The sequence below is a fragment of the Lipophrys pholis genome (assembly GCF_963383615.2).
Source record: "Lipophrys pholis genome assembly, chromosome: 18".
NCBI lineage: Eukaryota > Metazoa > Chordata > Actinopteri > Blenniiformes > Blenniidae > Lipophrys > Lipophrys pholis.
This window is the reverse complement of record NC_137646.1, coordinates 16,356,440-16,381,102: the sequence shown is the minus strand read 5'-3', so window position 1 is coordinate 16,381,102 and position 24,663 is coordinate 16,356,440. Positions and strand designations below refer to the sequence as shown.

The 24,663-nt window shown below is 43.6% G+C and overlaps 3 protein-coding genes across 6 annotated transcripts; 2 read left to right on the top strand and 1 right to left on the bottom strand.

The window, feature by feature from the left end:
• LOC308123788 (E3 ubiquitin-protein ligase TRIM39-like) lies at nucleotides 1–6,803 on the top strand. 4 transcript variants are annotated; one of them, XM_080486463.1, is made up of 9 exons: nucleotides 1–145; nucleotides 299–363; nucleotides 2,048–2,641; nucleotides 3,265–3,360; nucleotides 3,582–3,815; nucleotides 3,897–4,044; nucleotides 4,457–4,483; nucleotides 4,747–4,922; nucleotides 5,015–6,803. In XM_080486463.1, exons 3-9 carry the CDS (start codon nucleotides 2,054–2,056, stop codon nucleotides 5,384–5,386), a joined length of 1,641 nt encoding a protein of 546 aa, XP_080342589.1. In that variant the 5' UTR covers nucleotides 1–145; nucleotides 299–363; nucleotides 2,048–2,053; the 3' UTR covers nucleotides 5,387–6,803. The 4 variants fall into 4 exon arrangements, with proteins under 4 accessions (XP_080342589.1, XP_080342590.1, XP_080342588.1 ...); XM_080486464.1 differs by having other exon boundaries at nucleotides 46–190; nucleotides 302–363; XM_080486462.1 differs by having other exon boundaries at nucleotides 67–190.
• Nucleotides 6,804–6,967: 164 nt separating this feature from the next.
• Nucleotides 6,968–10,546, top strand: vbp1 (von Hippel-Lindau binding protein 1). Its single transcript, XM_080485867.1, has 6 exons — nucleotides 6,968–7,102; nucleotides 7,957–8,081; nucleotides 8,311–8,377; nucleotides 8,542–8,640; nucleotides 8,734–8,872; nucleotides 9,674–10,546. Exons 1-6 carry the CDS (start codon nucleotides 6,995–6,997, stop codon nucleotides 9,748–9,750), a joined length of 615 nt encoding a protein of 204 aa, XP_080341993.1. The 5' UTR covers nucleotides 6,968–6,994; the 3' UTR covers nucleotides 9,751–10,546.
• A 4,014-nt stretch (nucleotides 10,547–14,560) lies between these two features.
• On the bottom strand, nucleotides 14,561–24,290 carry LOC308123478 (ras-related protein Rab-39B). Its single transcript, XM_080485987.1, has 4 exons — nucleotides 23,797–24,290; nucleotides 21,129–21,404; nucleotides 18,676–18,856; nucleotides 14,561–17,635 (listed from the first exon to the last, which is right to left on the bottom strand). The coding sequence occupies exons 2-4, from the start codon at nucleotides 21,341–21,343 to the stop codon at nucleotides 17,390–17,392; spliced, it is 642 nt and encodes a 213-aa protein (XP_080342113.1). The 5' UTR covers nucleotides 21,344–21,404; nucleotides 23,797–24,290; the 3' UTR covers nucleotides 14,561–17,389.
• Nucleotides 24,291–24,663: the final 373 nt, after the last annotated feature.

The following is a 24,663-nucleotide window of genomic DNA, read 5'->3' as shown; positions in this document are numbered from 1 at the left end:
ACCACACCCATGTGGCAAACACACTCTTACTTCCCTCACGTGTGAGAGCTACTTATTAAGTATTCCCATGATCACATACACACACTCTCATGCACTCATGTTTGGAGTTGTTTAATTCCAGCGAGAGAGAACTGAAGCGGTAATGGTGAGGCTGTGTTGTGAATGCTGCTATTGTAGGATTAGTCTGGAGGTAAAGAGAGAAACCAGCACAGCAGAGAGAGGGGGGGGGGGGTGATGAATAACTGTTGACGTGTTCCTGTTTCTCTCTTGTTCTTTTGATGTGTTCATTCATATGCAGCAGGAGTCACCTACTCTGACGCCGGCGAGCACACGACGGTGCCCTCTCAGCTTCAGCCCTCACAGGTAAGACTGAATCAAAGGGAAATTGGACTGTTTAAAAAGCTCTGGCATAAAGATCTTAAAAGCAGCTGCGCAGCGAAGATAAGACAGTTGTGAGCATGTGACTATAAAGGATTATGGAAATGACAATAAAGAAACGCGGCTGGAGTTTTTTTCTCAAGTAACTTTAAAACTGTTAAATGCTTCTCATTTATTTCCCATTGAAAGTTTGTGGATCATTTCGTTTAAAGATGATTTAGATGAAAGTACATTTCTCACTGTTTCACTTTGTTGAAACCTTGTATGTAAAAGCAAAGGATCATTTTTTTTTTTAAGACGCTTATTCTCAGCTCACCTGTTTGATCCTCAGTTACACACTGGAGTGTGGATAAAGCCTGTGACCCTGCGAAACCTGATCTGTATGTTGCTTAACCTCTTCTGACAGTCGCTGCTGCTTGTGTCTGCTTTGTAGCAGGCTGTATAAAGCTGCAGGTCGCACGGTAAAAACAGTAAAACACAGTTTGGTTCAGAGGCCTCACCAGCGAAATCAGACCAACAGAGAATTTTATGCCGTTTGAAAAACATCTGCTTTATCACCAACTAACAGCTTGAACCTGTTCCAACCATTTCATGAGAAATTCAATTGAACAAAATCTGCATGAATGAAGGAATAGTCTAATATTTTGATTTATGCGTTTGTTCAAAGTTGAAATGATTGTTTTAACAGTTTAGTGTGGACAATAAGTGTGAAAATTACTTGACACACAGTGATTTGTAAGCCCATTTTTGTGTGAATTAAACAAATTATTTTTATGTTTCTCACAGATGCTGGGGAAACTTATGCCCTCAAACCAGCTACATGGAAATTCTCACATAACTAAATAACTTAAATAAAGACGTCTCTTTGCTGAATATTCACTACACGTGTGTCTATTACGCTCTAAACGTCATCTTCTGTCTGACTTGATACACAAATGCATGTAAATTGTCAGTATTGAACTTATTATATGGCACTAATTTGAAATTGTAAGGTGAGACGAACTTTATAGCACTGGTTGGCTAATCATGGTTACATTATCTGGTTTCAAAGTAAATAAAACCTCTGAGGGAAATAAACTAAATTAACCAGGACCTGAAAAGTTTCATCCCTTGATTTTTTTCTTTTCTTTCCCGCTTTGTGGTTGGTTCCCATAAATCACTACTCCGAAACTAACTGCAGCAATTTTGGGGAGGATTTTTCTGTTGGCACATAGTAATTCAATCTTTAATATTACACTTGGAGAGTTTGGATTGATGGTGTTAGTCCACTGGTGTTATTGTGATAATCCCTGAAAAGAGCGGGTGTGTCGTGTGTGTGTGTGTGTGTGTGTGTGTGTGTGTGTGTGTGTGTGTGTGTGTGTGTGTGTGTGTGTGTGTGTGTGTGTGTGTGTGTGTGTGTGTGCGTGTGTGGATAGACAAGAAAACCGTGACTAACACACGAGAGAGCCATTTAAAGTGCTGGGCGTGTGAATCCTGAATTTCAAGTCGCTCCTACTTTCCTATATTTGCGCAGGTGCATGCAGAAGTTAGAAAAAGTTTAATCTACTTTTGTTTTGTTTTGAATGATTTATCACCTGAAGCCTAATGTATGTTGGAATGTCATCAGTGTGTCTCGTTCACCATCTGGCTCATCTGTCTTCCTTCTCTGCGTTTATATATATTTCTGCAGAGGATAATGGCGTCCCCTGGAAACATGCTGCCAGAAAAGCAGTTCCAGTGCACCATCTGTCAGCAGGTCTTCACCGATCCCGTGACGACCCCCTGCGGACACAACTTCTGCCAGGCCTGCATCCAGGGCGTGTGGGACGGCAGCAGTGAATGCCAGTGTCCCACCTGCGACAGGTCCTTCGTCACCCGGCCTGAAATCAGCGTCAACGTCGCATTCAAAGCGCTCGCAGACACCTTCAGGCAGATGATCGTGTGCTCGTCGACCTCCCCGCTGTGCGCGGCCAAGCCGGGCGAGGTGGCGTGCGACGTCTGCGCCGCCGCGTCCCTGCAGGTCAAGGCCCTGAAGTCCTGCCTGGTGTGTCTGACGTCGTACTGCGAGGCCCACCTGGCGCCCCACCAGACCGTCGCCACCCTGAAGATGCACAAGCTGATCGACCCGGTGAAGAACCTGCAGGAACGCATGTGCAAGAAGCACGAGCGGCTGCTGGAGATGTTCTGCAGGGACGAACAGAAGTGCGTCTGCCAGTTCTGCACCGAGACCGAGCACAAAGACCACCAGGCCGTCAGGATAGAGGACGAGAGCAAGGAGAGGAAGGTATCTCATCTTCTGTATTGTAAAGACTGAAATAATTATTTAAAAAAAAGAAAAAAAAAGAAAACGACAACATGATTTTAAGTCAACCGTTTCCATTCAAACCAAACCTACGGTACTTCTGGGATTTGTTTGGACTAATTGTATTTGTTTGGCTTGTACACAACAATATTCTGTAAATTCATGGTATTTTGATTATTAGCCTTCCATACATAGTAAGATACAAAAGCAAAATGTATTATATTTAAAAAAAAAGATCATATTATAATTAAGTGATGCACACTCGTTCTGTCTTTTCTATACTCGTACTATACAGACCAAGATGTTTCTGGTTCTTCGTATCTTCAGGTCGTCGGCCTCGTCAAACCAACAAACTCAGCCTTGCTGACGAACCAATGTGAATGAATAAACCTTCCAACAGTGTGACGTTCATTGCCATGAAGCATTGTATGCCACAAACAAGCTGCTGTGTCATTTATATAAGAGTGTTTTGGCCGTCACTATAAATTATGGTAACCATAAGAATGTATTGAACTCCATTGAAATAATAATAGTCGTTTTCAAGCAATGATATTTTCAGAGCTTTCTCAGACTAAAAGCCGGAATGTTGTCTGATTTTTCTTCAGGTCCAAATAAAAAAGACAGAGGCGGATTTTCAACAGATGATCCAGGAGAGGCTGAAGAAAGTGGAGGAGATCAGAAGCTGCCTGAAGCTCAGCACAGTAAGGAGGAAATGCTTATTTTCCGTCTCGGTCAGCTTGGATCAAATGAAGCAGAGTTGGCGAACTGACTGCAGTCATATATTTCCTGTTGACGTCACAGTCTGTCCTGTTCCACTAACAAACAAGGAGATCGAACATCCAGATTATAGAGCATCTTCCAGAACACGACAAGCTTTTCCTGGAAGTTCCGTTTCGACCTCGGTTTGCACTGTATCGTCCAGGTGAGCGCAGAGAAGGAGCTGACGGTGAGCGACCACCTCTTCGCCTCTCTGACTCGCTCCATCGAGGAGAGACAAACAGAAGTCAAGATGGAGGTCAAGGAGAAGCAGAGGGCAGCGGAGAGGAGGGCGGAGGAGCTCACCGGGGAGCTGCAGCTGGAAATCACCGAGCTGCAGAGGAGAAACGCCGAGCTGGAGAAGCTGAGGAACACTGAGGACCACCTGCACCTTCTACAAGTAGATAGAGGGGGGGGGGGGGGGGGGGGCCGCTTTGAGAGTTTCACACTGAAATGGATGTGTTGTGTCTCCCTGCCGTAGAGTTTCCCCTCGGCCACGTCGCCTCCGCCCACCAGAGAGTGGTCGGAGATCAGCGTGCATCCTGAACTCTGTGTGGGGACAGTGAGGACGGCGCTGTCGAAACTGGACGCCACCCTGAAGAGCGAGCTGGACAGTCTGAAGAAAGAAGGTGAACATGAAAATAAGCGTGAAGCGTTAACATGGTAAATGTCAATGAATTTAACCTGCCAGCTGCTCCACGGGTTCAATTCAAGCTGCTTGGCCTGACGGGGAGGAAGTGTGATGACGTGCCCGTTCACACCTGCACTTTAACACGCACTCCAGATGGTGTGGTCGAGCCCTGACGCAGAACGTTTACACGTACCGTGCGTTTTGGGGCTAACCACTCGAGGTGGAACTGCATTACTACGACCTACGTCACTTCCACTAAATTGCCCGGTTGCATTATGAGTCATTCATCTTGTGCTGGACGGTTCTCCTGCCGGGGACGCTTATAAGACACCGTGTCTCTGCAACATGTTCTAATGTTTGATTAAAAGACTCCGATTAACACTGCTACAACTTTTTTTTTTGTTTGGCAGAGATGAAGAGGATGCAGAAGTATGCAGGTATGGACACATTTACTGTGACTACAGATAAACCTCGACACCTTCTGTGTCAGCGCTCCTGTCGGTGTGTCCGATAAGCGCCAGCGGAGTTCAAGTTGTATCCTCAGCCAGATCATAAAAAGAGACATAACAAATCGAGCACATTGTAGTGACGTTAATGTGCAGGAATCCAGTAAAAGTTAAAGCCCAGCAGGTCATTTATGAAGTTTATAGTTGCTTTAAAAAAAAAAAAAAAAAAACCCTTTCATGACTTTATCTCCCAGTTGACGTGGTGTTAGACCCTGACACCGCGCATCCCAACATCGTCCTGTCAGCCGATGGAAAGCAGGCGGGCCGCGGCGAGCTGCTGCACGTCGTTCCCGACATCCCCCAACGCTTCGACCCCGTCATCTGCGTCATCGCCAAGAGAGGCTTCCAGTCTGGGAGGGTCTACTTCCAGGTGGGTTGCTTTCAAATTGTAGAACTCACATGAGATCGAGCCAGTTTGAGTCCGGAGTGTCACTCTTTATCACTTTCTACTTCACCGTTTAGGTGACGGTAGGAGAAAAGACCTTCTGGGACTTGGGCGTGGTGAAGGAGTCCATCAACCGGAAGGGCATGATCACCTCCAAGCCGGAGAACGGGTACTGGACGGTGCGTCTGAGGAACGGCAACGAGTACCGAGCCCTGGACTCCCCCTCGGTCCTCCTCCGCCTGAGGGAGAGGCCGCAGACTGTGGGAGTGTTTGTGGATTACGAGGCGGGCGTGGCCTCCTTCTTCGACGTGGACGCCAGCACTCACATGTACACCTTCACCGGGTGTCTGTTCTCCGAGAGGATCTTCCCCTTCTTCAGCCCCGGAGTTTGTGACGAGGGGAAGAACACGGAGCCGCTGATCATCACAGACGTGGACCTCGAGACATAAACTCGACCGTGATTCTTGCATTTCAGTCTGTGGGGGGAGTTTCATCTTACTGAGCTCATTTATTTAATAGAGGAGTCGTTCTCACTTTGGCTTTACTATAAATCTTAAAATGTTAACACTTTCTTCTTTGTGTTGAAGTGATTTTTTTTTTGATATGGTGACAGTGTTGAAGTTCACAGAACTTGATAAGAACTTTCCAGGCGAGATGTGAAACATCTATTAAACTTTGGAGAAAGTCCATCCGCTTCCTTTAAACTATAATGATTATCCAGTAAAATTCATCTCAAAAATGATTTATCATTTACATCATTAATTGTTAGAACTAAAAAACATCTTTAAAACTCAACTTAAGAATATTTACTTAATATGTTAAAGAAGGTTAAGATCGGTTTTAATCCGTTTTAATTCACTCAATGACGAGTTGAATTTAATATTCGAGCAAAATTTACTCTGTGCAAATTGTTATGAGGATTCTAAATCAATCTGAACAGTCTTCTGGTGTAGCTTGTTTATGCCAGGTGTATAACAGTTAATCATTAAAGAAAGCTTGCAAACGTTTTAAAACTGGTGGGTTATTTATTATTCTTTGGTCATTTTAAATATATACGTTTCTACAGTTATAACTTTTGACATGTAGGCCAGATACCCTCTGATAAAATACACAAATGTATATACGAACACAATCTTGAACTGAGCTTAAGAGAACAATTGGTGTTACATCTATGGGAAACTATCCTTACAATAACAATATAACTGGGGTGACTGGGGACATTATATGTGGATGTGGGAGCAGGTCACATACAGATAAAGTTACCAAGAGCATTTTTTTGAAGGATCAACAAATGATATAATAGGAGTTCTGTCTTTGCATGTATCAAATAATTAAGAACTGTTCATATGTACAATGACAGACGCAGCTCCAGACAGTGAAAAGCTGTAAAAACCTCAGAAAATATTGATTTTTATTTCAATACAATTCTTATGAGTAGTGGACACAACACTGAACACAAGCAGAGACATGAAAACTTGTCACGTCACTGCAAAAATGCAAACTAGCGTTGGATAAAAAGAAATATTGTCGGGATTAGTAAAAACATGCATAATGCAACAATTATAGGAGAAGATTTTTGGACATTTCGCTGTATTTTGCACTAGAAGGTATCATTAAAAATTGCTTTATGTTGAGATTGTAATAATTTTCAGCAGTAATTGTGTGGCTTGCAGAAATTTGATCATGTATACTCTGCACCACAACAGAGACCGTTTAGAAGTTTAAATTTCAAGGTTATTATGGTGCTATTATACCAGTTTGTCCTGCTCAAGATGAAGTTGGACTGTATATGGCTCCTAAATTAAACAGTTTAAATTGTCTTGTGTTGCATTGATCAAAAAATAAAATGTGGATTTGTAAACAACTAAAAAACTAAATCACTGTCTGTGCAACTCATCTTTACTTCAACCCCGACTACTAATATAAAAGAAGAAGGTTGCAGTTTCATATTTTGACCACTAGAAGCAGCAGAGTCTCTTTGGTTGCAGTGTCAAACTGTGGCCACTAGGGGCAGCACAGTCTGTCCTTTTGACGGCTCGTGCGCGTGCCTGAACGTCATGAAGGAAGGTGTAGCCTCTTTCAAGATGGCGGCGACCATAGACAACAGCAATGCCGTTCAGGCGGCCAAGAAAAAGCACCTCGGGATCCCCGCTGCGGTGTTTGTGGTGAGTAAACCGCGACATTTCTCACCGTGACGGCCTTTCACTCCCGACTCACGCCGGCTGAAGACGCGGTTTGTGGTTTGTAGCGGAGTCAGGCCGGGGTGGAGCTGGTGTGCTAAGCTAGCGGGGAAGCTAACAGTTTCTGGGCGGCTGCTCGCTTCCATCTATGGACATCAGTGTGTGTCTTCTCGTTTTTTATGGTTTGTAAGACATTTGTGTCCCTTTATCCGACAGCTACGGTGCTAGTGGCATTAGGCAGCCGTGACAGCCACCTCCATTAAAATATCCCCATTATTCACCAGTGTGGGCTACAACTATCAGGTTTCTTATCACTCAGCAGCACATTAAGTCTTTAAATTAGCGTTGCTTCAAATGATTAACCTATTTATATATTCTGATCTAAAGATTATTTTCATCTTCGATTTCAAAATGTGGCACCCCCAAAGGTTTCTAATAAACAATTTTTTGCAGCAGCAGGGAAATGACACAATGACAATGATGCAGCAGGATTTTCTTTGAATATCTGAGTTTAGAAAAATATATACAAACATAAGCCTGTTTGGTAAGCTTTAATAAAAGGTACATCATCAGAAAAGTAAATAAAGAGCAATTGTACTGATTGACTAAAGATAAACACACTTTTATATTGGTTCTGGGGTTGCATGTTCTCCCTCTTTCTCAGATGGTCTCACTAATAGTTTTTTGTTATACTCTTGTTCTAATAATGCCATTATGAGCATAATTCAGCTTAAAATTATTTTAATTGGATTTTTTAATAATAAAAAAAAATTCTTCATTATTGTCTTTCATTTGATATCCTGTCTCAGTGTTTTCTTCCCTCTGCTGTGGTTCCGCAGGATGATGTTGAGTCTTTCATGAAGCAGCCGGGCAATGAGACGGCAGACTCGGCGCTAAGGAAGCTGGACGAACAGTACCAGAAATATAAATACATGGAGCTCAACTTATCCCAAAAGAAACTCCGGTAACGTGCGACCAGTAGATGTCAATGTGTCTGGATAATACTGAGTTTTGTCAAGTCAACAAAGCAAAACGGTGCTGAAAAAAGACAATTTGTGATCTGTTTCTTGATTCAGAAGGACGTTTCTATTGTGGCAATACTTTGGTTTCCATCCATTTTACACACAGTTTAAAAACTACTTGTGAATCGATATGACTGACATTTCTTTCTTTTTTTTTCCTCTTTCATGCAGGTTGAAAAACCAGATCCCACAAATCACACAAACATTAGAAATCTTGCGACACATGCAGAAGAAAAAGGTGCGTAAAGTGATTAGCTTCTGTGTCTTTCTCTAACTCAAAGCGTTAAATGTCTTCTTCTGATAAGTCCAAAATAAAGTATAAACTGTTACCTTGATTACTCGCTCTCGAGTTAATTGTGCAAAAGCTGCAATGTCAAGGTGAGCTGCTCCTTGTTTTGCCAGGAAACGACAGAACCCATGGAGACACACTTCTTATTGGCTGACAATGTTTACTGCAAGGCCTCGGTGCCGCCCACCAACAAAGTCTGTCTATGGTTAGGGGTAAGTGGCATATGGATGAAGCGGAGTTTTAATGAGCTTGAGTCAGCCTTGTAAGTCGTCGTCTCACACTTCTGACGTCCTTTCACCTCGTAGGCCAACGTCATGTTAGAGTATGACATCGACGAAGCCCAAGCGCTCCTCGAGAAGAACCTGTCCACCGCGTCTCGTAACCTGGAGACGGTGGAGGAGGACCTGGATTTCCTGCGAGACCAGTTTACCACCACCGAAGTCAGTATCCTTCCACCGAGTGGTCTGGCCCAGTCGGACCGGCCGCAGATTATGACGAGCGTGTTCACCGTGTTTCTTCTCCTCGCTGACAAAAGAACTGTTTGGTCTGAGGAGAAATTGCAAAGTCTGGTTTCGCTTCATTGTTTAGAAGAAAAAGAAAAAAAGGCCAATCAGCTGTTGCATGAAGTAAAGCTTCTGCGTCATCGCTGTAAGAGTTTGGCTTAAGGGCTTTCTCTGTAGTTTCCATATTCTACCTGTTAGTCTCGTGATGGACTGACGGCCTGGGATCCACTCCAGCCTCCTGCAGCAGTGAGTTAGAGAAAGGTGTGTGTGTGTGTGTGTGTGTGTGTGTGTGGGTGTGTATGTGTGTGGGGGTGGGGGTGGGTGTGTGGGTGGTGTCTGTGTAGGTCGCTCTTGTCTGACCTGTCCACTCTAAGTACTTCAAGTAGATGGATCTGGTTTGTTTGTCCAGCACGTCCCACTGATGTCCTGTCTGATTATATTCTTGGGGATTTGGAGGCCACATCAACACCTCCAGAGGCTCCTGCAACCCGTTTGAATTTTATCGTGTTCTCCATTTTTATTTTTATTATTTTATTTTTTAGATGCTAAACTAAAGTCTGTTGTTTGCAGCTTTTCATTTGATGTTGTTTTGGCGTCCTTGCCAAGTCGGGCCTTTAATCAGCTGCAGGTCTTGAAAGTCAACAGACTCTTAGTTCATCTCCACCCGTGAGAAGAAAGAACTGCAGGTACGACTGAACGGTGTGTTTGCTCTGGTCATTCCTTGACTCCCCGTCTCCCTCAGACATGGCGCGGGTCTACAACTGGGACGTGAAGAGAAGGAGCAAAGAGAACCTCCTGAAATCTGCAGAGAAGTCTTAATATCGACGGCAGCGTCCACACCCCCCGTTCTGCTAACGATCTCCCCTTAGCTATACAGAAAATAAACAAACCGCGACCCCCTGATTCATGTGTATGTTGTCCCCGCAGCCCGGCACATGGAGGACACGTTGAACGTGTTTCTCAGACGCTCTGCTTGAACACGTCAAACTTGTTTTGGAGATTCGCGCAGGTGAAATCCAACGCACCCCGTACCTCTAGTTTGACTTTCAGCGTTCCCTCCATGAAGCCGAGCTCACTCTTCCACCACTATTGTTTTCTGTTGTTACTTTTTTAAGTATTTTTTCAAGTAAAATCTAACAAAACAAGGCAACGACAGTTTTTTGTATTCCTTTTAATGGTTTGACTACGCCTGTTGATTTTAGGGTTTTTCCTGAGGGGCTTTCTTGCATCGTCTTTTCCGACTCGTGCTTCCTCTTTTCCTCACTCGATGTCACACTTCTACCTTTTCCTCTGCTCACATGTGGCACTTTGGTTCTTATAAAACACTTTCTTTTGCTCTGAGGATGGTGATCACGTCCGGAGAGCAAAACGGCAAATCAACACTCGTCAGGCCTCAGTTTTCAGTCACTTCAGGTGGGGGGGGGAATCGTCCTCCAATCCTGTGTCTCCTCTTTCTCCGTCCCTCCACTGTGCACTCCAGTCATGTCCTCTTCCTCCTTTTTTTTTCCTCTCCTTTTTGCTGCTGTCGTCCTGTCAGTATTTATTTGTCTCTCACTGTACCCATCAAACAATGAATGAAGTAAAAGAACATTTGGGCAAAGAGAGAAGAGCCTGACCTGCTGCTCTGTGTGTTATTTATTGATCTTATATTGATCATCGTAAAGCAGAACGGCTGCCGGCAACACTTTATACTGTAAGTAACCAAATCAGTCACGCGCAAAGAGACATTTTACATCTTTATTCTATTTACACAACAGGCATTTTTAAACTCTAAAGAAGGTACAATGAAAAATTACTAAAATCAGAAGACATTAGAAAAACTTAAAATAGCTTCAAAAACCTAAAATATAAGACGAAACTGTGTGAGGGGGATGTACAAAAGGAAAAAATGCTAAAATAAGAACACACATCGTAACTGAAAGTTCATAAATGGAACATAAGATAGTTCTTTGCATATATATCAAACCTATATGAAACAATCTGTTCGCCTAATTGTGAAGGTTTGTAGTCAGACTACGGAGGATATTTGAATTACATGTATCAAGAATTTAAATATAGCAAATGTAAAGAAAATTGTAAGCAAGATATTCATAAACTGGCACTTGATTGAATTGAACTTGTAAAATCTCAAGTCATTTATGAATCTGAATGAAATTTCATTATGATAAATGTTACATTTCCTCAAATGTTGCCCGGCAGACCTCATCCCTCTTGTTTACCTCCCATGTTGTTCCCTTCCTATTATATCTTGTGCACAACAACCACATCAAAGAGTTAAATATTTGCATTTTGAAGCAATAGTCGAGTTTTATAGTTTGTTTTGGATGTTTCCTTATGGGTTTTTTGTATATAACAAATTGGCCAGAAAACATGGCAACACTGGGATTGTCATTGTTTTTTCACACCGAGTTGATTTTGTCATGATTTTCAAACAGTCACCTCTCGTGGTCTGTAAAAGAGAAAATATCCAGCGAGCTTCAGTTCTCTGGGTCAAAATGTCTTGTTGACGTCAGAGGAGAATGGACAGAAGAGTTCAAGATGATGGAAGGAAGCAGGAAGCAGAAATTCAAGCTTAGTAGCTGCTGTTCTGCAGAAGACCAGCAGGGGTCACTGCTGTCGGTTCTGAACAAGAAACTGAAGCTCCAGTGGCCTTAGTGAAAAGACACACATGTACTGTCACTTCACTTACCTTGTTGCGTCCTTTAGTCACTATAAGATGACAGAATTCGATTGTTGTGTCATTTCACCTGACGTGTGCTTTCTCTGAACATCAAAATAAGACGAGCAACTATAGAGATGAACAGAAACACTTTTATCAAGGCTAATTAGATGTGGAAAATAAAAAATGGAAAGCTTAGTTACTGTACAACAGCTGAACACATCCTTGACCTTCTTACTCAGGTCTCTGTTATTACTTTATTATAAGGTTGATTTTTCTTTTCACAGTTGTCTGAAATGTTGTCGCTGTGACATTTGGATCATCTTCTTCTTTCATTACAAACCGGCAGACACGTTGATTTTTCCAGTCACGATTTATTTTATTTAAATTTTTTTTTTTGAAGTACATTTCAGTTTGTTGATAGATAAGTAGAGCAGAGGACGAGAAACTTTCTGCTTCGACCCAGCAGGATTCAGGACAGTGATATACAGTTTTCCCTGTACAGCTCAGAGGGATGAAAAGAAGAAGTGAAACATCTTTTTGGGTTGCACCATGAGAAGTGGGACGGGGTGGGGTGGGGATGGGGTGGGGTGGGGGGGGGGGGGGGGGGTTCACACCGAGGGCAGGAAACGGCCGTCGTCACCCAGGAGATAACATGCTTTCTGAGTACAGGGCTGACTTTCACCAAGGTGAAGCTCCCTTGTGGGAATACCCGACAGAAAACCACCGGAGGATGCTGATTTCTTAGCCTAGTTTTCCCATGATGACTGGGGTTGAACATTGTGTTTGTCAAAGAAAAAAAGGATTATTTTGGGAAGTTTAGAGGCGTCGCATCTGAAAACACTATCGGCTTCACTGCAGTAAAACAATGACTTCTGCTCTTAATATGTATAAAACAACTATGAACACCAAAGAGCTGCTCTTTCGGCTTCGAGCTGAAGTTTACATTCCCAACAGCTACAAAGCTATAACGGCTTCAGTTTCAGCACCGAATTGCGTTCATTGACTCAATCCGTTGCAGCGTTCACTGTAAATACATAGTTTCCTCATACATATGTGGCATGTGCAAATCAGCATGGAGTTGTTGTTAAATCCAACATGTGAGTTTAAGTACCACGGCCTGTAGTTTAAGTAACCAATCAATTTAACTTTTTCTAGTGCTGACCGATTAATCTGCACGTCAAGTGAGACGCTGTGAGTTGAATCCAGTTACTCCAGCTTAGAAAAGGAACAACCCCAAAGACCAAAACTTATCATGACCAGATGTCAGGAAGTGGTGTCACTTCTTGTTAAAACCAACATATGCCATCTTTATCATTTGGAGTTTTTTTTTTTTTTTCAAACTAACCGTCAAGTTAGGGTTAGGGTTAGATGTCAAGTTTGTAGGGAAGTTAGGGATGCTCAGTATTATGACACAGATTTAGTATTTGCTCGTGTTGATTTTCAAGTTACAGCATGTTAAAGTCTGGGTAATGCTCGTTTTCTGCACCGTGTGGCTGTAAAGAGAATCTGCTGCTTTCTGTTGATCTTGGACCGAATGCAGGAATATATTTTAGAGTGACTCACTGCACCATCTTGTGGCACAAAGTGGCATCACTAAAAAAAACCTTATGTCCTTTAACAGGCTGAGCGATGGCATCTTGATGTAAATCAATCTTACAAACAACTTAAAAATATCTAATGGGCTCTCCCGTGATTTTAGCAGTCTAATGATGACGAACAAGGCTTCTGCTTCTTTTTTTTCCCCTTTTGCATTTCACCTTGCTTCAATCTGCCCGCCTGTCTGGTAGATGTTTATCTCAGCTGTTTCCTGCTGCTTTTCAGACGTGGTTGACAGCGTAAGCACTAACTAATAAACTAATCAAGCACAAATCTTCGGTAACTTGCACAACAGCCCCACTCTCCGCCTGGAAACAAGCCAGGAGGTGTTAGTATTCTGTATGTGAATGCATCCTGAGGGAAACCGGACCCTGCCAAGCGTTGCTGGCAAGAGGACGAGTCAGAGTGCCAGTAAGTCAGATCTCCCTTCTAGATCAGCCCCCCCAAATAAAAAAAAAAATCAAAACTGCACAGCTGTCACAACTGATTTCCGTCATTTGACCGACTGACTTCCTTCTTCAATCCTGTCGCACGTCCCACGCTGACTTTGTCAGCACCTCTCTGGTTCCGTGTCTCCTTCTCAACCCTTCTGCATCAGTGGGAGCCTGACAGCGATTGGACGCAGCAGACCGCAAGTTCAGCCCAAAAGTGCGTCTTTCACCATCTCGGTGGTGTCGTGCGACCCGAGCGTTAGAAAGGAAAGTAACTTTCCTTACTCACAAGTTCAAATGAAGACTTTATGAGCCGCTTTCAGGCCATCAGCAGCTGACGGGGCTTCTGGGTAAGAGAGAGAGAGAGAGGCCCCTCCGATGGGCACTGTAGTGTTTAATTGCCTGCAGCTGCTTATGTCATCCAGAGACTTGACACGAGTTTTTTGCAGGAATCAGCAGCTTTTGCTGTGTATCGCACATTTTCAGACGCCGCAGCTCGGAAAGGATTGAAGCGCTGAGGCGCTTCGCGAACAGACGTGTTGTTAATCGAAGGCAAACCGCGCCAGAGACACCAACATCTTACGACTCGGTAGTTTATTTCACTTTTGTAATCTTTTATTTAATTTTTTTTTTTTCTGAGACGTTTGTGTGTATGTTTTAGTGTGGGTGACCCAACTAATGTTCAGTGTTTTCAGTGAGTATATAAAGGCAGGTCAAGGTACCTTCCGATTCGCAGATAGTTTCAAAAGGGAAACGCTCGATGCTTCTGGATGATGAGAGTATAGCCATCACATGCATCAGAGCTTAAAGATGTGCATCTGGAGAGAACGGGTCTGAGCAGTCACACGGCAGACGGCAGCGACACACACCCACGCAGACACACACACACACACACACACACACAAAATAAAACAACCTTCAAAATCTCAAGGTCAGCATGGAGGATTTTTTTTTTTTGAAGACTTTCCGTGAAGCAACAGCATTTCACTGATAGGAATAACAGAGCGCGGAGGTAAATACAGGTGTTATAATGAAAAATGAAGCAAAGTCGTGTAAATCACCCTCGTCAAAGCTTCAGGAGCAAAGACTTTGCCCTGATTGGAAATATCTCTCATTCACACGTTCACATTCACACTTCCTCTATGACAGCTTGGTGTAAAATCTCACCTTCTCCCCCTGCTGATACATTCGTGAGAAGTTAAAAAAAAAAAGACTCACATTTCTTTGGACACATGTAAGAAGAAGACATACAGTGCAGGGAAACTGATGCATGGACAGGATCCTGGCTGGCCGACAGAGGACTGCTAGAATTATTCATTGCTGAAAAAAGATTTAATGAATCTGAGTGGAAACGGAATTCAGATTAAAGTAAATGAAAAAAAAAATGGTGTAGTTCGGAATTCTGAACAGATATCGGCACATATTCAGAAAAATAACAAACCCATCACGTTTTCTGTGTTGAAATTGCTAGAAAATAATAAACTTTATATTAAAAATGTAGTCATTTTAATTATGTGGTCTAAAATCGTTGTTTCTTTTAAGGTTTAAAGAATTTCAGTGTGTTTTCGTACAACGTGGCGTCAGATGGTTGGAAGACCTTCCCTGGAAAGCATCTTTGCACTTCTGGTTCTCTTTTAGTGAATTTGATTAGTTTGCTTTAATTAAAACCCTGAATTTCGGTCCCATAAAGTTTTCACATGTGATTATTGCAACATAAGATACACCACTTACATTTCTTAGTATCAACTTATACTTATTACTTAGATAGTGTTTTCCATGTTACGCCAACAGGAAGTTCTGCACTAAATTAAATTAGTGGCAGCTTTCAGCTTTTTCAGTCTTAAACCAGCTTGAAAGCTCCGGAGTTCATATGGAGGCTCAGTGACGTTCAGTTTCGGACATGTGGACTTTGCAGGTGTAAATAATCCTGCAAGATATTTGATGCTTGTAGTGTTAGTAGAAGCATTTTATCCATTGACTCGCTGGCGATGCTGTTAATCTTAATTTGAAGGGCTGGATTTCCTCAAGCATTAAAATGTCATAGTGGACGGTTGCTTCGGTTGTTGTTCCGTGAAATTTGTCATCAAGCTTTCATTTTGAAGTAGTTCCGAAGCCGCATTACCAAGCAAGGGTACAGTGAAATACATTTCAAACTGGGAGCTCAGGGGGAGTGTCGTTAAAGTCAAACTCCTGTGGGGGTTTTTTTGTTTGTTTTTTAGCCTTTGTTTTTTTTTACTCTGGTGAATTTAATGAGGCCTTGGCTTTTAACTTGTGATATTTTTAAAATGCAAAATTTGCGTATTTGCATGAATGAGTGGCTGTATCAAGTGTCTTTTCCTGTCTTCAGATGAACTCCCATCGATCTTATCAACTTTCTAAGTGTTGACTCTTATATCAGTCATTATCTCACTGAGCAAATCATACATCCACCATAAAACTTGTACTATTTTCTGCAACAAAATCAAAACCAAATATAAACTCCTATTGGGCTCTCGTTAAGGAAAGCTGCATGACCGTGACTTCTGTGTTAGAAAAATACCACATTCCTGCAGCACTCTAACGTTTAAGACTCTAAAACGACAACAAAGAGAAACGCGGGCGTGTGTGCACACATAAAGAAAGGCATGTAAATGGCTCGCTCTGGACACGCTTTCCACCCCCGTACTGCTCCCTGTGCCTGCATCTTGTTGGGTTGACTGACTGCTTCGCTTGATTACAATAGGCAGCGTGCATTGTGGGTAATGTGGTTCCATTGTTGAGTCTGTATGGCGGGTTTGTCTCGCCCTGCTCTGCTTGTTTTGCCGCCAATAGATAAAATATCCCCCACTCTGCACGTTTGCATTTATCGTTTTGAACGAGGCTCCACTGTCGGCGCGGACTTGGCTGTTAAGGTGTTGTCTGACTCCAGCGGTCCTATTAATCCACCTTGAATGGCATCCAGTGAAAAGCAGATAATTAGGAGTTTGTTTGTTTGTTTGTTTTTTTTTCTTCTGCTGGTCCAAGGAGTTGGTCATTTGCGCTGTACACGTCGTCTCTTCCTGCTTTAGGAAAATGGATGGATGATGGCGTTTCCTCATCGTGTTGCGTTCGCTGCAGGTGTGGCCACGGCGTCAATGTCATTGACGTCACTAGAGGCCAAGCCTGCTCCGCTGAGATGAAAAGCGACAACGGAGTCACTGGTCTGGGTGGGAAATTATCCTTCCTTTGTTATAGTCAAGGCCTCCAGGACACCTCCATTGAGCTTTTATGGGAGACCGTGGGCAGAGAAGTCTAAGCTGACTGGAATGCATCAAAAGAAACGTAAAAGTGGTCGCTCTCTATGTGGTCATGTAATTGCATATTGGGAGGAAAAGTTACATAGAAACGGAGGTGAAGAGATGAGATATTGGGGGGGCGGGGAGAAGAAACCATTTGGGAGTGTCATCGCATTGTGACAATGAACCAAAATGGATCCTCTTTCTAAGGCCTTCAGACAACTTTCAGGATGTAGTAAACGAAACTGAGGGAATCGATTCATGGCAGTTCTCGCAGGTAAGTGGAAATCTGTGATCCTTCCATTGCGGAATCAGGTGCGACCGCTCCGACCCTTCACCCAAGGTGTTTCTCTCCACCTTAAACCAGCTGCCCCGCTGAAGTTCCTCACATGTCCCATTCTGTATCCAGCCTGAAGAAAGATCATCAGAGGGTTAACCAGCAGTTCCAGTCGGAGGGCCGACGCCTCAGTCCTCTCTGAACCCCCTCGACTCCTCTCCAAACCCTCAGTCCCAGATCAGCAGAGGCAGCGACGGTCGCTCTTGGTCACCTCCTCGGATGAGTGCACCACGTTAGGAACAAACCCGCTTTTCACGCCCTCCCAGCCCTCCTGGATGGTGATCTCGCCTGACCGCACCAGGGCGAAGATATCTCTGGTCAGCTCCGTGAAGGCGTGCTCCACGTTGATGGCGTCGCGGGCCGACGTCTCCACGTAGCGCATCCCGTATGCCGACGCCAGCTTCTCTGCTTCCTGGCGGGAAACCTGGAAGATCAAGCGATACAATTACAATTGAATTCCATACAACTCTTCTTATTCACATTTGCAAGATGTTTGTGTGCTTCTCATATAAGGCTGTTTTGTTAAGTATGTCTTGAGATGCTACATGTTAAAAAGCTAAAACATTTTCAAATATCCGTTGTGAATTTCACAGACAAAAACTATATTCTTTAGATGGCACATCTTTTCTTAGTGAGAAACTTCTCCACATAGCATTTTAGGATCAAAGTTGTATTCGTGAATGTTTCACAGGAGAGAGGAGAGTGCACTGGAAAAAGCCAGCGTTGCTTCCACAGCTGCTAATGGAGGCGAAATGACCTCCCATTGATAATGATCCTTCGGCATCACAGCAATAACAGCTGGTAGATTGGCCTCCCCGTGCAACATTAAATCCTGGAAGCGAGCAATTTTAGAACAGAATGAATTGACTCGCGGAAGAATTTGCATAGTTTCTCACTTTGTTTTACTCTTATCCGAACACGTGAGCGAGGGCGCGTCGTCGGGCAGAGCTTTTGCAGCATCATCCTGCGACGTCGGAATTTCAGTCGTGATTTTTATTTATTTATTTTCACTCTCCGGCTGACAGCCGCCCCGAGAGAATCAAACAGCTTCGGAGATAAATGTGTGCTGATCTAAATGTGGACGCGGGTCTATTTTTAAAACTGCAAACACTGATAAATGACATATTACGTAACAATTAAAGGAGACACCGCCACAGCATACCCTCCTGAGACGTGACGTTCGCGAAGGAGTCAGTCGTCTGAACGGCTCTTTCGAGTTTACTGGTTTGCAGTTGCGAGTCGTCCATATGTGCAGGAATGACTAATGACATCACTGAGTTTGAGTTGTTTAGTGACCCACGTCTGAAAAGAATGAACTGACTCCAGCACCCTCATGGGTGACGTCTCCGTCAGTCTCTCCTCTAGAGACCACGTGACCGTCTTTTGAGGGGCTCTTTGAAAAGAGCGGCTCCTCGAGGTCCGGCTCCCATCAAAGAGCCACAAACCGTAACATCTTGCACACACCTGGCGCTGCGCTTCTAAGTCGCACTTGTGGCCGACCAATAGGAAGACGATGCTGTGCGGCTGGACGTGGCTGCGCGCCTCCTCCAGCCAGTCGTGGACGTTCTGGAAGGAGCGGCGGTTCGTGATGTCGAAGAGGAGGAGCCCTCCCACCGAGTTGCGGTAGTAAGCTCTGGTAATGGACCTGCAGGAGACGCAAAACGAAGGCAGAGATTAAGTAGTTCAAGCACATGAGAATTACTCTGTATGACTGGAGGAGGGAATCTTAGCGGTGGACAAGGTTTGTTCACGCATTAAATAACAGTTTTTTTCTCAAGGCTGTTTTGATTTAATGATATCAATATCAGCATTTATTAGAGACAGTGTCAGCTGAGTGGGAAAGAGAAAGGTGATGTTTGATTTTTTTACAGCAGCAGTAACTTGAGCATGCATGGTTTTTTTTGTGTATTTTTTTGGCGTATGTGCATCATATGACTTGCCTGAAATTGCCGATGGATTTCAGTTATGTAGTGCATTTTCACCACTTCAGTGGTCTTAAAACACTTACACTCACTTACATTCATTCAGATATCTGTGTATCTGCAACCCGCTTACTTAAACTGTTATTACAGGGACCTGTAAATCTCTATATCTTAATTTCCATCCTACGTGGCTCTCAGTCAATATGTTGTGCACATAGAGATATCAATATAAATACTAATCTGTGTAAATGCAAATGTAAATTCAGATCTGAAACTACCCAGACTCACACACAAACATCGAGATGCACACACACACACACACACACACACACACACACACACACACACACACACACACACACACACACACACACACACACACACACACACACACACACACACACACACACACACACACACACACACACACACACACACACACACACACATCCCTGTGAGAGGCACTGCGAGATTTAGCCAAGATGTGACGCTTTTCCTGCACACAAACACACAAAACCTCCCTCATGATGCATGTAACTGAGCCACGGTATCAAGAACAAGGGCACAAGTACAACGGGGAGGAAAATTACAGGCTTGAGATGGATGCGGATAGAGAGATGAGACGGAGGAAGAAGGGAGGCTCAGTGGACTGAGAGGGCACATTAAGAGAAGGAGGATGAGAGTGATTCATTTGATTTGACACACACACACACACACACACACACACACACACACACACACACACACACACACACACACACACACACACACACACACACACACACACACACACACACACACACACACACACATTTCATGTATATTTATGGAAGCAAGAACAGCAGAGATGATAAAAACACTGGGACGAGATGCACATCGTCGGGGCGAACGAAGGAGGTGGATTCAAACCGCAGCGTCACGTTTTCCCAAAATACCTGGCAGTGAGTCGTCCTTTCACACTTTTCTAAAATGGAAACTTTTTAGTCCACCTCTGTGAGACCAGAAGGATCTGATGATGTCTGTGTCACTAACCACACCTCAAAATAAATAACCTTCAGTTCAGTACATTAATTTCACCAAAATATCTGCTCAGTAGTTTTTCAATTAATACACAAAGGGGCTGAGTAATCCATTTGTTCGGGGACTATATTTAGCGGTGGATTAATTCAACATTTAGTGAGATTATTGGTATTTCTTGGGCACAGGTGGTGCTCCAACATTTGCTCAAATTAATGACGACAAATCTATCTAGGGGAGGTTTTAGGGCTTCTCTGAGAGGAGCTATATCGAACCTGGACTGATAGATATAGATAAGATCGTCTTAATTTGGTGAATCATTCTGTTCCTCCAGCATCATAGTTAAAACAAAACCAGTCCCTCCCACAGCAGTATCACGTCCCACTGAAGCGCCTCACTGATCACAAACAGCTAATAACAGTGTTTTGCTTCTTCTTTTGAGCTGCTTGACACTGTTGTGAATTGAGGAAGAATAGACGAGAGACCAAATGGTTGCTTTTGTTCCTAATGCTTACGACTGTCCAGTTTTCTTTTTTTTTTTTTTCAAGGTACTATTAAGTATTTATTTGAATTGTCCCTCACATACAGATATAATACAGAAAATCTCTGCTGTTTGTGGAGACCATTAATTGGAGGGCAGCTTTAGTTGTTCCTCTCCTCAAAACGACCTCTCTGTGTTTTGCATACCGGCAGTAAAAAAAAAAAGAAACGATCTGACTCGTCCTTCGGTCTCAGAGGGGACCGGCTGCAGTTGCCATGGAGATATTCGTCATGCTGACAGGTGAGACCCAACCTTCCTGTTGAGATGATGAGTTGTGCATGCACGTGTGAAGAAAATATACATTTTAAGCCCTGAAAGGAACTGATGATGAATCAGAAACCATTGGACATGTGATGAACTACCACAGGCCTGTCTTGTGCTTTCACTACTGGCACACGCCGGAAGAGGAACAACAACACCTCTCTCCTGCAGCTCACCTGAAGCGCTCCTGGCCCGCGGTGTCCCAGATCTGCAGCTTGATCCGCTTCCCTGGCTCGATCTCCACCAGCCGGGAGAAGAAGTCCACGCCCACGGTGGGGTCGGACACCTGGGCGAAGCGGCCCTCCGTGAACCGCCGGATCAGACACGACTTGCCCACCGTGGAGTCCCCGATGACGATCAGCCGGAACTGATAGAGCCATATGGCCTCCATGACTCGGCTCGTACCTGTCTGCCTCTCCTGCGCACAAGTGTGTCGGTCTGCCGGTCAGCAGCTGCGCAGGGAAGAGGAAGAGAAAGCAAAACAAACACGAGAATATTACATTTACGGCTTTTCTTTCCGTTTGCCGTCAGCAGGTCTGAATCAATAAGTAGCCAGACCCTGGAGTGAGAGTTTGGTCTTTGCCCCCAACCCCGCCTCATGCCACCATTTGACCAGCACACTTCCTGCTGCCTATGTGGGTCAGGTGCATCAAGCCCTCTGATGTTTTCGCTTCTTTACAGTGTAACATTTGATTTACAACGGACTAAAGACTTGGGATCTGGTGACGTCTGCAGGCATGTTTACTGAATATTCTCCAGCTATGACAGAGTTGTTATTTATCAATAACAGGAAAACTGGATGGCTCGATCACTGACAGCAGATCTTTCCAATATTGCAAAAGATTTTTGAACCAGAGTTTCATCGGTCTGTTTGAAAAAGAGTTTTTTTTTGCTCCTTGTCAGCTGTGATCAGCTCCCGTCTGTTTCCGCCCAAAGTTGGACAAAACAAGTAAATAAGATAAACGAATGAAGCCTGAATGCAGCAACTTAAACACTCAAGTATGTGTATGTGTATGTGACGTACGCTGATTTTCTTTCACTTGCACATCGTTATCTGGTCTTACTACTTTTAGAGGAAATTGATGTTGACATTTCTCAGATCCGCAATTGTTCTGTTGCCGACTAAACTGCTGCTGTAAGGTCAAGTGGCATTCAGGCAACATGAATCCTGGCTACGATTTGACTCAGTTGCTGAAATAAACCTTTTAACTGGCTGTTTGCCCACACATGTGCCTGCACACCACTGGCTCCCTCATTGTACCCGCTGCGTGATTCAATTAAAACCACGAGGTATAGGAGAAAATCCTCTTATGCTTTTTGGTCACTTGATGGCTTCAGTTGATGTTTCAGTGAAAGGCTGCTTCTTGGATTAATGGCCGTGGCCTAATGCTCTATTTGATATGAGGCTTTGCCATCTGAACGTGTGACTTCACAAGTATTTAGACCTAAACTGACGGCTTTTTTAGACTTAAGGCAATTTGTACGTTTAATTGTGACTTAACCATTGAGAATTAATTGATTGTTGTAGTCCCTACTCTAACATGAATACAATGGATGGACAGGTGAGGGGAGCAATGAATACTTTTGATGTTGACTGTGAGATGTTTATCTTGTAGCTCTTTAAATACTGTCTGCAACTGGCTTACAATGAATTCTACAAGAAAAAAGTATGATTTAATACAATATTTGATCGTTTCACCTGATGAAAAGGCATCCCCCAGACTCAGATGATTTTAGATTGCTATACAATTTTTTAAGCTCTCTGGCGCCCCCCGTTGGAGGCCTGTACCACATGTTGAAACCTTTGTGGGTTTATTTATATTTATTTATTTTCAGTATGCTGGGAAATGTGCAAAGCTCAACCATAAGAAAGGTGTAAAAATCGGAGCTTGAAATTGTTATTTTCATATCTATTCATTTACTTCTATTATATTTTTTGTCTCTGTTTTGTATTCTTAAGTTGTCTATTGTCTTGTTTGGATGGTATTTGCTGTTATTAATTATGTTTAATTTAACCATGATAAAAATGATTTGTACACCTTTTAATGATATTTTTAAATCAGTCCCAGACATGAGAGCAGTGAACCTTTCACAGAATCAGGGCTCAAATCCCAATAATACTGACTACCATTGATTCTGAAGAAATGGATGAAGTTTCATTGGGAGTACCTGTGATGATGTTCACGTAGTTATGTCAGAAATGGAAAACAATAATGTTATTTTTTCCTCTTATGTACAGTATAGCTATTTTTGTTTTCGTTTTACACTTGATAATAATTGTCATTACAACAGAAATCCATCGTGAGCTTCCCAGCTCTACACACAGTCCATCCACTGCCTGCCTCCGGTCATAATCTTTACACTACACAGTTATTGCCGATCAGGCCATCAGCAGCAGGCGGGCAGGGAGCCAGACGCACGCAGGCTCCCATCAGCCCCTGCGCCTCTCTGTGCGCTCCGGTTGCGTATGCAAACATTAGTGTCTGAATCCCCGGAGGACAGCAGCCTGGTGGGGCTCTGACACCAGATGGACACGACCCACTGTGCTTTACATGTTCAATGTTTACAGGGGTTTAAAAACGCCCAGGATCTGAACACAAATCACACATTTATAACAAGTTGTAATGTCAGTATGGTGCGGATCTTTGCATATCAGGAGTTTAAACTGTTTTGTAGTAGTACTATTATAACTATCATTATCATTATCATCTATTATTACCATTGTTGGAGGCGCACATCACTGCATCATCATAAGACAGCTCCGCTTTTAGAGATCACGTTTGCGCGTCGTGGTTTGTTAAATTAAACAACGGCAAAGAGTAGAAATAGTAGAAATTAGCCTACTTGGAGCAGGAGTGGAGTGTTGTTTAGGCCGGAATGGTCGCTCCTGTGGCCGCTGCTCAGGACCAGGCTGATGTGAGCTCCATGGCACCGAGCAGATCGACGCTCCGGGGGCGCAGGGACACAAACCGAACCGGCCACAAAAGCCTCGGTGTTCGTTCCTTTAATGCACCGGCTCGACGACAGAAGTTCAGCAGTAAAGGCCCCTGGTGTGAAGGGCTGCTTTCCTGGGTAATGTCAGGCCCGATGGAGAGAAAAAACGCATTCGGAGCAGGTGCAACGAAAACGAGGGAGGAAAAAACAAAACAACGGATCTTGCGCTTTTACGCGGAACCGCGAACAAAATCCTCAGTTCTCTGTTTCCAGCACAGGTGCCGATGAGGTGCTGGCTGTCAGAGGGGAATCCCGTGGTTTCATTCCAGTGTTTGCTGAGTGTTTGTGGGCTTTCGCTGCTGATGAAATGGCAGCAGGAGCAGCAGCATCATATAGCCTGACTCATCCCGCATCAGTACCATTACCGTAAAGGAGCGCGCAGAGGCGCAGCGGGAAGACGCGCTGTTAATGTGACTTCCAAAACAAAAATAACCCATCAAAATCATACACTTTATGTAGAAATATTATCTTACGGAACATCTTACTTATCTTTAAGGACTTTTGTGCTATAAATATACATCTAGCTGTGTCCCTGACACGACGACATTCGTCAAATTCTAAATGGAAAACGCACACATCAAACATAAAACACTGAGAATCGTGTTTTTAAATAAAACGGGTGTTTTCTTCTAGTAATGATATTTATTACTTGGAGCAAACAAGCGTCACTACGCGGACATGGACATGTGATTAAACACAGCCGACGGGAGTTGTAGT

Excerpts from the sequence above, each read along its gene's own strand:
- LOC308123788 (XM_080486463.1), top strand. The coding sequence starts at position 2,054 with ATGGCGTCCCCTGGAAACATGCTGCCAGAAAAGCAGTTCCAGTGCACC. Across the intron at positions 3,361-3,581 it reads GCTGCCTGAAGCTCAGCACA|GTGAGCGCAGAGAAGGAGCT; the intron begins GTAAGGAGGAAA and ends TGTATCGTCCAG. Across the intron at positions 4,045-4,456 it reads GGACAGTCTGAAGAAAGAAG|AGATGAAGAGGATGCAGAAG; the intron begins GTGAACATGAAA and ends TTTGTTTGGCAG.
- vbp1 (XM_080485867.1), top strand. The coding sequence starts at position 6,995 with ATGAAGGAAGGTGTAGCCTCTTTCAAGATGGCGGCGACCATAGACAAC. Across the intron at positions 8,641-8,733 it reads AAGTCTGTCTATGGTTAGGG|GCCAACGTCATGTTAGAGTA; the intron begins GTAAGTGGCATA and ends TTCACCTCGTAG. Across the intron at positions 8,873-9,673 it reads GTTTACCACCACCGAAGTCA|ACATGGCGCGGGTCTACAAC; the intron begins GTATCCTTCCAC and ends CGTCTCCCTCAG.
- LOC308123478 (XM_080485987.1), bottom strand. The coding sequence starts at position 21,343 with ATGGAGGCCATATGGCTCTATCAGTTCCGGCTGATCGTCATCGGGGAC. Across the intron at positions 18,857-21,128 it reads GCGGGCCAGGAGCGCTTCAG|GTCCATTACCAGAGCTTACT; the intron begins GTGAGCTGCAGG and ends CGTCTCCTGCAG. Across the intron at positions 17,636-18,675 it reads ACTTAGAAGCGCAGCGCCAG|GTTTCCCGCCAGGAAGCAGA; the intron begins GTGTGTGCAAGA and ends TTGATCTTCCAG.